We start from the raw sequence: 11,373 nt of genomic DNA, 5'->3' as shown, positions 1-11,373 counted from the left end.
ATATATATATATCCTGCCAACCTAGAAAACCTCTCCACAAGGGTAGAAGAAAAAGAAATCTGTTTTATTATTGAATGAACATTAAACCAGAATGTGAAATGCATGTGCATCACCAGCAATCCCCTAAAGAGCTTGAAAAGACAGAAGTCTTACCCTTGTATATAGCCAGGTGGATACAGGTTATTGCATACATTTTCTTAAGATAAACAGTAACTTGTCCTCAATGACACCATCTGTCTTTGTCACACAGAGTTCATCCTAAATTCTCCTGATAAATGGGGTAGCCACGCAAGTTTACTAATTGTCTTTACCCAAAAGAAAACTAAATTTCTCATATCTTTATGAGAAGAGTCAGGTTTGCAACTCAGATGCAGGCAGAAACTGGGAGACAGGGCCACTGCCTCCCTTAATGATTACATTTCAAGAGATGGCTCCCAGATCCTTGAGAAAAACATGTTGTAAAACTGGCAAGAGGCTTATTTAGCTTTTAAAAAGATTTACGAGTGCCTCAAAGGGGCAGAGAAAGAATTCACAATTACAAGTTTTCAAAAGTAAATGCTTTAAGCAAAGTGAAGGGGAGAAGAGCTTTCTCCCTCTTTGCACCAGGGAGGATTAAAATTTTATTTTTGTGTCATCAAAAATTTATTTTCCCTACTTTTAATTTGTAGTTGTCCTTACACCCCTCATTTCACCAATATTAACACAGCAAATATTGATCAAATGCCTACTATATAGCGGGTCCTTGGCACACAACTGCCTCAGGTAATCCTCCAACAATGCAAAAAACTGATACTGTTATTACCATTCCCATGTGATGAATGAGTACACCGTGGCCCAGAAAGGTGGAGTGACTTGCCCACAGGATCATACAGTGAGTAAATACTGATGAATAAAATGAGCTATGATTTCAGCCCAGGACTGTCCCATTCCAAAATCAACGAACGACCTTCATCACGAGGCTTACCAGGCTGCCCGAGAGGAGGCTGGAACCCAGTAGTTCTTAGGGGGCCTCGTCGTGGAATACAGGAGGAGAGGAGGCGGAAACACTAGGTTGGGGGAGAAGAATACGGCAGGCCCCACGGGAGCCTCCAAAATGACCGGGGCCCAAGGCCAAGTACATAGAGTGGGATTAAGGGCGGGATGCCCAAGGGGGAAAATGGCATCTTAGAATTTATACAGCACCGGACACCACTGGCCAGGCCCGCAATCACCCAGCCCCCAGCCCCGCACGGCTGCTCTCCCCTGGACCCAATCGCGCCGCACCCCGGGTCTTGCCTTTCCCATCCATTCTCTCGGTCTTCATCTGCTCCGGTCTCGCAACTGCACTCCATTGGTCGAGCCTGAGCCAGCATGGCGGCGCCCTTGTAACGCGGTCCGTGCCGCAAAAGGGACGGCGGCGGCGGTGGCGCCGGCCCCGCGGGGTCACAAGTCGGCATGCTGAGAACAGCGTGGAGGGCGCTGAGGTCGCTTCCGACCCAGGCAGTGGCCCAGGCTCCAGTCCGCGGGCTGCCGGGCGGAGCGTGCGCCAGGCCTCCTCCCTTCCGCCAGTGGGGCCTTCCCTCCCCTCCTGGAGGTGAGGAGCTGAGAACCTAAGCAACTCGAGCAGGGAGGTGGGGTTGGGCGGAGATGGGGGACACGCGGGACGAGGATGGGGAAGAAAGGCCAGCGGGTGGGGAAGAAGTAAGACGAGGTGGGAGAGGCGTGGGGCCGCGGGGTGCGGAAGAAATGGGGCGGCTGCTAGGCGCCGAAGCGCCAAGACCTTGCAGGAAGGGTAAATGCAGGGGCCACAGAAAGGAGTCGTGGCTGGACTGTTTAAGGAGATGGGCCTCGGCCCTTTCTCTTCTATACAGGTGTTATCCTTCCGGCCGTTCGCGGATATGCCATCCAGAAACCAGGTAGGAGCTCTTGGGGTGGGATTTCCGCGGAGAGAGGGACGTCTGGAGGGACGCCGGGTGGCCAAGGGGACAGAAGTGGCTACTTAGAACCACTCGATGGGGGTGGGCCAGAGGTCCTGAGCAGAAGACCCCCACGTCCGCTCTGTCAAAAGGCTGTAACCTGAAACCTGCCCGGGACCGGGTGGGGGGTGGGGGTGGCGAGCCGGCGCGGGAGCTTTCGGACTGGGTATGAGTGAGAGTGAGCTAGCAGGGGGAGGGCGTGCTGGGCGTACCCAGGCCTACCTACAGTCTAGGTAGACACTTTGTGTCTACCCTTCCGTGGTGGAGGGCTTGGTTTCCCGTTCCAAGGCAGTCTGCATCTCTCTTACTAAAGAGATCTCTCTTCCTGGGCACATGATATTGGGCAAGTTACTTCCTCCAGTCACATTCTAAAATGATTGTAGAAGTTATCTATTTGAGAGGATTGTTGTTAGGATTCAGTGATAACACATGAAAAGCATTCTTAGCACCGAGCGCAATAAATGCAGTCTCTATTAGCATTTATTGCTACTAATATTATGTACATAGCGGCAGAGCAGGGTCTGAATGGAGAGGACAAGTTATCTCCCTTGTACCTCTCCCTCATCCCCGAGGGAATAGGACACAACACCGAGGCCCGAGGTCGAGGGTTTCCGATTTGTGCTTACATTTCAGGTGTCCTAAAGCTAGGGGTCCCTCCTCAATCCCCTTATTTCATTCATGCAGTCAGCCAGCAAGCGTTTGTCAAGTACCTGTTCTACATGAGGCCACGGACCAGACCGGGGATTCAAAAGGAGTCAAACTCAGTCCGTCCACAAAAGGCCCCATCCTGGTAGGGGATTCGATAACTGTAGAGTCAGAGATGTAAGAGGTGGAGGCACAATATGGGATCTTAGGAAAGGCAATCTACTCCCAGCGTGAAATATCAAGACAGTTGCCTGCGGCGTTTGCAGAGGAGAAGCTGAGCCCAGAGATATCCAGTGTTTTGCTTGAGACCCTGGGTGCCTCACGGAGTTGGTGACAAAAGCCAGAACTGAGGGGGTGGGCAGTGAGAGTTGACTCTTGGTGTTTTCCATCCCTACACTTGACAGTCCAGCGCAGCCAAGAAGATGACCCTCCCCCTTCCACGCTGCTCAAAGACTACCAGAACATTCCCGGAATTGAGAAGTAAGCAAAAAGAAATCTCTTTGATGAGGTAGGGTGCCCTAAGAGGAGTGAGGAGGAGGAAGGGAAGACAGTGACTGGTCCGGCCTGGCCCACTGTATCTGAAGCTTGGTCATAGAATCAGGCAGAGGGCTCTTGAAGCCCAGGCTTGGTGAGGGTGAGTGGCAGGGCAGAATGGCATTCATGGAGCTCAATTTTTTGCCTTTTTTTGTACTCTGGTTTAGTTCGCAAGGAGGCAACATACCTCATGGGTCTTTGTGAAATCTCTCATCTCTGGATCCTCAAAAAAGCCCTCTGAGGGAAGAAACAGTGTCTCCCTTTTATACGTTACCAAGTTGTTCTATGTCATACAGCTTCTAAGGGACGGAGCTGAAAGACACCAAAGCCGGGATCCTTCTGCTCAGTCCCTGCCCTATGCCCTAGGAGCTGTCCTGTGTGACATGAGAAGAAAACGATTATAGAATTGAAATGTCTCAAGACAGATTGAACCATACCTTTTGCTGAAATGAAAATCTTCCCTTTGCCCTCCCTGTGATGGGCCTGGAACACTCACACGGACAGCCCCAATTTTGTGTAGTTATCACATCGTTCCATGTTCTCAGCGCAGCACATCAGATTCATGCTGTTAATCCCCGAGAAATGGCTCCCCGCTTCCACAGAGACTCTTTTGTTATAAAAGAAATTTTCAGGGGCGCCCGGCTGGCTCAGTTGGTGAGCGTGAGACTCTTGATCTCGTAGAGATCTACGTTGGATGTAGAGATTACTTAAAAATAAAATATTAAAAAAAAAATTTTTTTTAACCATAATTGCTTTTCAAACTAAAATGGAAACAGCATTGTTTCCCCTTCCTCCCCGTCCCCCCACACCTGTCTCTCATTGCTCTGGTTTCCGCACAGGTTTGACGATGTTGTAAGAAGACTCTTGTCTTTGGAAATGGCCAGCCAGGTAAGTGACCTGTGCAAAATCCCAGCCTCTCCTAGTCCTCTCCTCTGGGACTTCCTCTTACCGTGGTAACACCACCCCAGGCTTCTCAAGTCACAGTATTTATCCCAGTGTCATTCTGTGACCACTCGTCCATCCCCCAGACTGAGCATCTCGAGGGCAGGGACGGTCTTGTTCTCTCACTGTATCCCTAGCACCCGGCAAACAGTAGGTACTCAGTAATGATCTAATGCCTGAATGAATGAGCAAGGTTTGGAGACATTCATCCAGTAAGCCATTTCACCTGCCATTGGCCTCGGACTCACCTAGATGTAAATAGCTACGTGCTGACCAAAGGCCTTGCCCTGATGAACAGAGTGAAGCCAGGTGCTGAACTTCATGGCCTAGGTTCTGTGACTGTAGCCAGGGCCTGTGTGGTATGAAGGCTAGCTCTTAGGGGCTGGCAGACCACACAGATTCTCTGTCTCTATCCTCAACAGAAGGAGAAGCTAAAAGTCAAGCAAGAGCAATTGATGAAGAAGATTGTGGCAAACCCTGAGGACACCAGCTCCCTGGAGGCTCGAAGTTGGTCAGGGGACCCTTGGGGAGTGGGAGAGCGGCGGGAAGGGGAGGGGGGTCTGCTAGCTGGTACTTGATCCAGGGCTCTTGTCTACAAGTACACTAGGTATTAGATGTGACTTGATAAAGGGAGAGACAAGAAGGACCCAGAGTGATGAAAATTGGACTCTGTGATGCTAGAGTCAGCGCCCAGGTCCCACCTCATACCTCTGTGTGAGCTCAGGAGAGTTTCCTCAGGAACCAAAGCTTGTCTCTGTGTCTCTCTCTACTCTGCAGCGAAGGTGGTGTAAAGGGGCAAGTGGTCAGGGCCAAGATTCCACCTCACTCCACAGTGCTGCCAGAACTTATTGTGTGTCCAGGAAGGGCCTGCTGTACTGACAGCATCTCCTTGGTGCCACCTTCCGCTTCTGCCTTTGCCCCCGTCTTTGCAATAAAGGCAGGGATCAAATATGAGGCTACCTAAGGAAGGATATTGCAAGAGTTTAGGAGATGAGTGAGAGCTGGTAATTCTGAAAACTCACTAGTGAGGGGTGCCTGTGTGGCTCAGTCGGTTAAGCGTCCGACTTCGGCTCAGATCATGATCTCACAGTTTGTGGGTTCGATCCCCACGTCAGGCTGTGTGCTGACAGCTCAGAGCCTGGAGCCTGCTTCGGATTCTGTGTCTCCCTCTCTCTTTCTCTGCCCCTCCCCTGCTCGCACTCTGTCTCTGTCTCTCAAAAAATAAATAAACATTAAAAGAATTTGAAAACTCACTAGTCAAAAAACAGAAAGGTAGCCACTGGAAGGGCAGAGGCAAGGAGTAGACCCTTGATGGTTTGGGAATCTAGTCTTACTACATTGGGTAGGACCACCAGTGCAGCATTGAATGATTAACAATGATAGCATGGACAGTAGACTGATTCCTGAATTCAACAGGAACGCTCTAAAGTTTTACCATTAAGAATGCTATGTGCTATGGTTTGGGGATGATACGTTCATAAGATTAAGGAACTTGCCTTCCTTAGACTTTGCTTTCTGAAGGAAAGAGAGTCCAAAGTCTTTTGAGATCTTGAAATTCAGAGTGCTTTGGGAGTTGTAGAGAGCTACATAAGAGCACTGGTGATTGTTATTCCTTGAGGTCTTAAAACATAACCCCGGCCCAGGCCCTTCCTTCCTCTGTGCCAGCTCTCATCCTCTGTGGTTTGTGGTTTCAGTTGTTGCTTTGACCGTCAAGATCCGCAATTATGAAGAACACAGGCAGAAACACCGAAAGGTAAACCTTGGGCATCGCTCCCAGCTAAACGCCAGCAGCCGGGGGAGAGGAGTCTGAGAGGTGAAGGGCTCTGGGTCCAGAGAAGCAACTTGAGAAGCCAGATGGCCACAACGCCAGGGTGCCCGGCCCTCAGCTGCGGTGGAAAAAACATTCCCCTCCTGCCGCCAGTGGAAAAATGGGAGCCTTACGGTGCTGTGCTGAGTGTCACCAATGGTCAAGAATGCAGACTTCAGGGCATGACCGCAGCATCTGGCACATAGTGGGTGCTCAGTATTTCTAGAATGCAGGAAGGGAGTCAGGTTGGCACTCGGTTCAAATCTCAGCTTTGCCATTTCCGCTAACCAGATGTGTGACTTTGGGGAAGTTACTTTACATGCCCAAGCCTCAGTTCTCCTGTCTGTAAAGTGGGGAGCATAGTAGTACCTGCTGATGGGATTGCAAGGACTAGGTGAAATAATAAAGCACCAGCATGGTCATATGAAGTTTTGGGCCTTGTGCAGAGCACCTCACATGCATCAGTTCATTTAACCCTTAGAACCATCTTTCTATCCCATTTTACAAAGGCGTAATCTCGGCATGGGGTGATTAAGTTATTCCTCAAAGCACACCACTGAGAAATGATGTGCTAGGACTTGAAACTAGGTGGTCTTGCTCTGGGGCCCATATTCTTTGTTTGTTTGTTTGTTTGTTTGTTTTGCAAAGAACACAAGTTTATTATCTCGTAGTTGGGTTTTTTTTTAAGTTTATTTTTTAATTTGTGTTTTTTGAGACAGAGAACACGAGTGGGAGAGGGCAGGAGGGGTGGGGAGAGAATCCCAAGCAACTCCACGCTGCCGCGGGGGGGGGGGGGGGGGGTCAATCTCATGAACTGAGATCGTGACCTGAGCCGAGATTCAAGAGTTGGATGTTTAACTAACTGAGCCACCCAGGTGCCCCTCCAGGGCCCATATCCTTAACCATGATGCCATATCTCAGCACAGCAGTGGGCACAGAGCTACTGTAATTTAGGCAGCTGCCCATATTTTTAATAAATAGAGTGGTCCGGCTCTGCATGGGCGGCACCTCAGGGTTCCCTGGAGCAGGTTGATCTTGCTTCTTGGCGAGGAGAGTTTTGCTCATTTGGAGTGTGAACAGCAGCCCTCACAGAGGAGCACAGACCTTCCCTCCTCTCCAGCCCAGCTGACACTTTGCTGAGCTGTGGGGAGGCTGAGTAGATGGCGTAGGGGAAAGAGCATGAGATTTGGAGTAAGACCCATAGATGTGGATTCCAGACCTGACCTCACACAAGGTCCCTGCCTGGCACAGTTCTAGGACCTCCTATGAATCAGGTGACATCTTTGAGCCTTTATTTTCCCTGTCTGTAAAATGGGAATAACAATGACAGTACCTACCTGAGAGTTGCACTGACATTTGCATAAGATTGTTGGGAGGTTTCAATGAGATGATGAAATGACCATCCCTTGTTAATGTATAGTGGCTCACACTTAAATAGGACACTAAAAGTAATATACCAACTCTCTCGCAGGACAAAACCCATAAGCGCTATCTGCTGATGAGCATCGACCAGAGGAACAAGATGCTCAAAAACCTCCGTAAGACCAACTATAGTGTCTTTGAGAAGATCTGCAAGGAGCTGGGGATTGAGTACACCTTCCCCGCTCCATACCACCGGAAAGCCCACCATCGCTGGGCGACCAAGAAGGCGCTGTGCATTCGGGTACGAGTCAGAATTGCTGCTTTCGTTGACCCCACTCTGGGACTGTGGTGGAGAGATCAGAAGGGAGGGTAGTCTGTTCCTGACCGAGGCGTGGAACTGGCCCCAAAGCCTTGAGGAGGCTCCCAGGCCATCAGCCCCGTGGAGAAAAGCTGATGTGAGCATCCGGGGGAGTCTGTTCTCACCCCAGCTGCTCCAGGTCTGAGGTTTTGCATAGGGTTACAGTCTCTTCCTGCTCCCTTTCATCCCCAGGTTTTCCAGGAGGTACAGAAGCTGAAGAAGCAAAAGAGGGCCTTAAAAGCTGCAGCAGCGGCAGCCCGGAAACAAGGCCAGAAGAACCCGGAGAGCCCTTCCAGAGCTGGACCAGAGGCAATCAAAGAAAACCAATAAATTGTATTAGAGTTCTGTCTTTCTGCCTTAAAGGATAATAGAGAAGGTGGGGCTCTGTGCGCTGAGAACAAGGAGGAGGAATTTGTTTGTTCGTTCAGCTCTGGGATCCCAGGGTTTTAGGAGGCAGAGCCTCTGCCCTCACACACCTGAGGACACGTTCTCACAACACCCCTCACACACACTCACATAAACAGCGCCCTGTTGTCCACCTCCTTCCTGCAGAGGGGAGACTGAGCACACAGCAGCACAGAGGAAGTGTGGCCGGCTGGCTGGCTGGCTGGCGGCCGAGTGAGAAAGCCGGCTGTAAGAGCTGCCTTCTGGACAGGGCCCTGGAAGTTGAAGTAGAAGCTCACCAGACAGAAATGGGGTGGGAAGGTGTCCTGGGCCAAAGAAATTGCAAATGCAAAGGCAAAGAAGTCAGCAGGTGCAAGCTGTGTCCAGAGAACACTGGGAACAGGAAATAGAGCTTGACAGGGAAGTTGAAGCTGGGGTGTGAGAGGCTTGATACGCTGGCCGCCCTCTGGGGAGTGGGGAGACAGTCATGGTTTAAAACCAAAGGAGTGAAGACCGCACCAGCTCTGTTTAGATGGTTAACCAGCAGCAGTGCAGGGAGGGGATCAGAGGGGGAGCGATCAGAGCACTTTATTGTTTGGAGGGCAGAGCTGCTGGTGTTCAGGTTAAGAATCTGATAAAAGCTACAAGTCCTATTCGTGAGAAACTGCACATACGCAAAACATTCCTTGTAAGTTCTGGGGAGTTACGAGTACCCCTTTTCCTGCAAAGTTCACCCATTCATACCAAGTGAAGTGTCAAGGCCTTGACGTCTGAGCGTGCTTGGCAGGTTTGCAGAAGCAAGGGAGACTGTGTCTAAAACAGTGAATGAAGAGATGAGTGAGGTCAGAGGGAAAAGCAGACACCAGATAATCTAGACCTTTCTGGGTGTGTTAGTCTGCTCAGGCTGCCATTAAAAACCATAAACTGGCTTAAACAATGGAAACTTATTTTCTCAAAGTTCTGGAGGCTAGGAAGTCCAAGATCTAGGTGCTGGCCAATTTGGTTTCTGCTGAGGAATCTTCCTGACTTGCAGATGGCCGCTTTCAGACTATGTCCTCACTTGCGAGGGGGGAAAGATCTCTTCCTCTTATAAGAGCACTAATATCATGAAGACTCTACCCTCGCGACCTCATCTAACTCATTACTTCCTAAAGGTCCCTCCAAATACCATCATGTTAGGTGTTAGAGCTTCAATATGTGAATTGGGGGAGGTACACATTCAGTCCACAACAGTGGGGAAAAGATTCTGGAATTCATTCTGAGATGGGAAGCCATGGAGGAAAGAACAGGGGAAAGTTGTGTTAAAGTGACGTCCAAGGAGAAGTTGGAAACTTAGATCCAGGACTGCAGCGAGGCCTAAGCTAGACACAAGTTTACAGGTTATGTTTAGATGGTGAGTGAAACCATGGGTGTGGGTGAAATTGCCCAAGGAGGGAGTGTAAATGAAAAAGAAAGGGCCATGTCAGGATGGGAAAGATGATCTCTGAGGGCATAGCCTGACTCGAGCAGCTGAGGGGTGGGGGATGGTAAAGTGAGGGTAGAACAGAGAGGCTGGGGTCCTGCAGAGTCAGAAGTGGGATGAGAGGCCCAGAACGGCAGATGAGCTCTTCAGATAACACCTCCAGGAACAGCGGGAAGGCCCTTTATGGGGCAGGACTTGGAGTGGACACAGCTACATGGAGATACTTGCTGGAGGGCCAGGTGCCATCTTATAAGGGGACCAGTGGAGAAGTTGAGAAAAGGGACACAACAGGGCAGACCCTACAAGAAAAGCATTGTTGTAAGTGCTTGTAGGCACAGTATCATCTAATCTTTAAAGTCACCTTCTCGGGGTGCCTGGGTGGCTCAGTCAGTTGAGCATCGACTTCAGCTCAGGTCATGATCTCGCGGTCCGTGAGTTCGAGCCTCGCGTCGGGCTCTGTGCTGACAGCTCAGAGCCTGGAGCCTGCTTCGGATTCTGTGTCTCCCTCTCTCTCTGACCCTACCCCGTTCATGTTCTGTCTCTGTCTCAAAAATAAATAAACATTAAAAAAAAATTTTAGGGGCGCCTGGGTGGCGCAGTCGGTTAAGCGTCCGACTTCAGCCAGGTCACGATCTCGCGGTCCGTGAGTTCGAGCCCCGCGTCAGGCTCTGGGCTGATGGCTCAGAGCCTGGAGCCTGGTTCCGATTCTGTGTCTCCCTCTCTCTCTGCCCCTCCCCTGTTCATGCTTTGTCTCTCTCTGTCCCAAAAACAAATAAAACGTTGAAAAAAAAATTTTTTTTTTAATTTTTTTTAAGTCACCTTCTCTATCCAACCATCCCATATTGGCACAATTATCCTTATTTTAGCATGTGAGAACTGAGGCTCAGAGGTTAGTAACTTGTCCAAGTTCACACAGCTGGTTAGAGGCAGGCCTAGAATTCAAGCCCACGTCCATCTTTATTCCAAGCCTGTGTTCTGCTCATTTTACCACGTTGCCTAGAGGCAAAAAAAAAAAAAAAAAAAAGGCCTGAGACACCATGGAAGGAGTCTATGTTACAGCAAACTTAAATGCCTTTAGCAATCAGGCAGGTTAACATGATGTATGAAAGGCCAGGTATAGCTGCTTGATACATTCCTATCCCAATTATTTCCCCTTTTAAAACTGCAGATAGGCAAAATCAAATCAAAGCCTTGGGCTGCCACCTTTCAATGACCATATAGTATCCAATACTGAAATGTTGGTTAAGAACCAAAAAGTCTTCATGGCGAAGTAGTTTCAGTGGGATGGAGAGAACTGAATCCAAGTTGCAGTGAGGTACGGAGTGAGGATGTTAAGGAAATTCAAGTTGTGAGCGTTGACTACTTTTTTTTTAATGTTTATTTATTTTTGAGAGAAAGCAGGGGAGGGGCAGACGGAGGCAGAGAATCCCAAGCAGGCTCTGAGCTGGCCCCAAACTGTCAGTGCAGAGCCAGATGTGGGGCTCCAACTCACAAACCCTGAGATCATGACCTGAGCTGAAGTCAGACACTTAACCAACTGAGTTACCCAGGTGCCCCTCGACTACTTTTGAGAACTTGGCTGGAAAGGGAAGGGGACTAGAGAAGGAATGGGAAGGACTTGAGCTGTCAGGGCAAGACTTTGCAGTAGTAGGTGTGGTTATGAAGAAGATGTGCCGTTCCACTGAGGGGGCAAAGCCAATGAGATAGATGAGTTCTGCTGCATTAGGGGGAAATGGGGGAGTGCTGAAGATGTCTCTAAAAAGGTAGTTACAGTCAGAGTGGAGAGTCTTGAATGCCATGCCAGGCACTTAGACTACGATCTGGCAAACAGTTGGAGAGCACAGAAGGGATGCGTCACATGGAAAATGGTAGCTGCTGAAAGTTAGCCTAGCAGCCAGTGCGGGTGGAGAGACAACATACTAAT

General features: G+C 49.7%; 1 protein-coding gene across 1 annotated transcript; it reads left to right on the top strand.

Moving 5' to 3' along the window:
- The first annotated feature begins 1,317 nt into the window (after positions 1-1,317).
- On the top strand, positions 1,318-7,952 carry MRPS15 (mitochondrial ribosomal protein S15). Its single transcript, XM_015070312.3, has 8 exons — positions 1,318-1,573; positions 1,851-1,895; positions 3,005-3,080; positions 3,974-4,022; positions 4,499-4,583; positions 5,771-5,829; positions 7,355-7,546; positions 7,796-7,952. Exons 1-8 carry the CDS (start codon positions 1,435-1,437, stop codon positions 7,931-7,933), a joined length of 783 nt encoding a protein of 260 aa, XP_014925798.1. The 5' UTR covers positions 1,318-1,434; the 3' UTR covers positions 7,934-7,952.
- Positions 7,953-11,373: the final 3,421 nt, after the last annotated feature.

The sequence above is a fragment of the Acinonyx jubatus genome, chromosome C1 (genome assembly GCF_027475565.1).
Source record: "Acinonyx jubatus isolate Ajub_Pintada_27869175 chromosome C1, VMU_Ajub_asm_v1.0, whole genome shotgun sequence".
Lineage (NCBI taxonomy): Eukaryota > Metazoa > Chordata > Mammalia > Carnivora > Felidae > Acinonyx > Acinonyx jubatus.
This window is presented reverse-complemented; position numbering and strand designations above follow the sequence as displayed.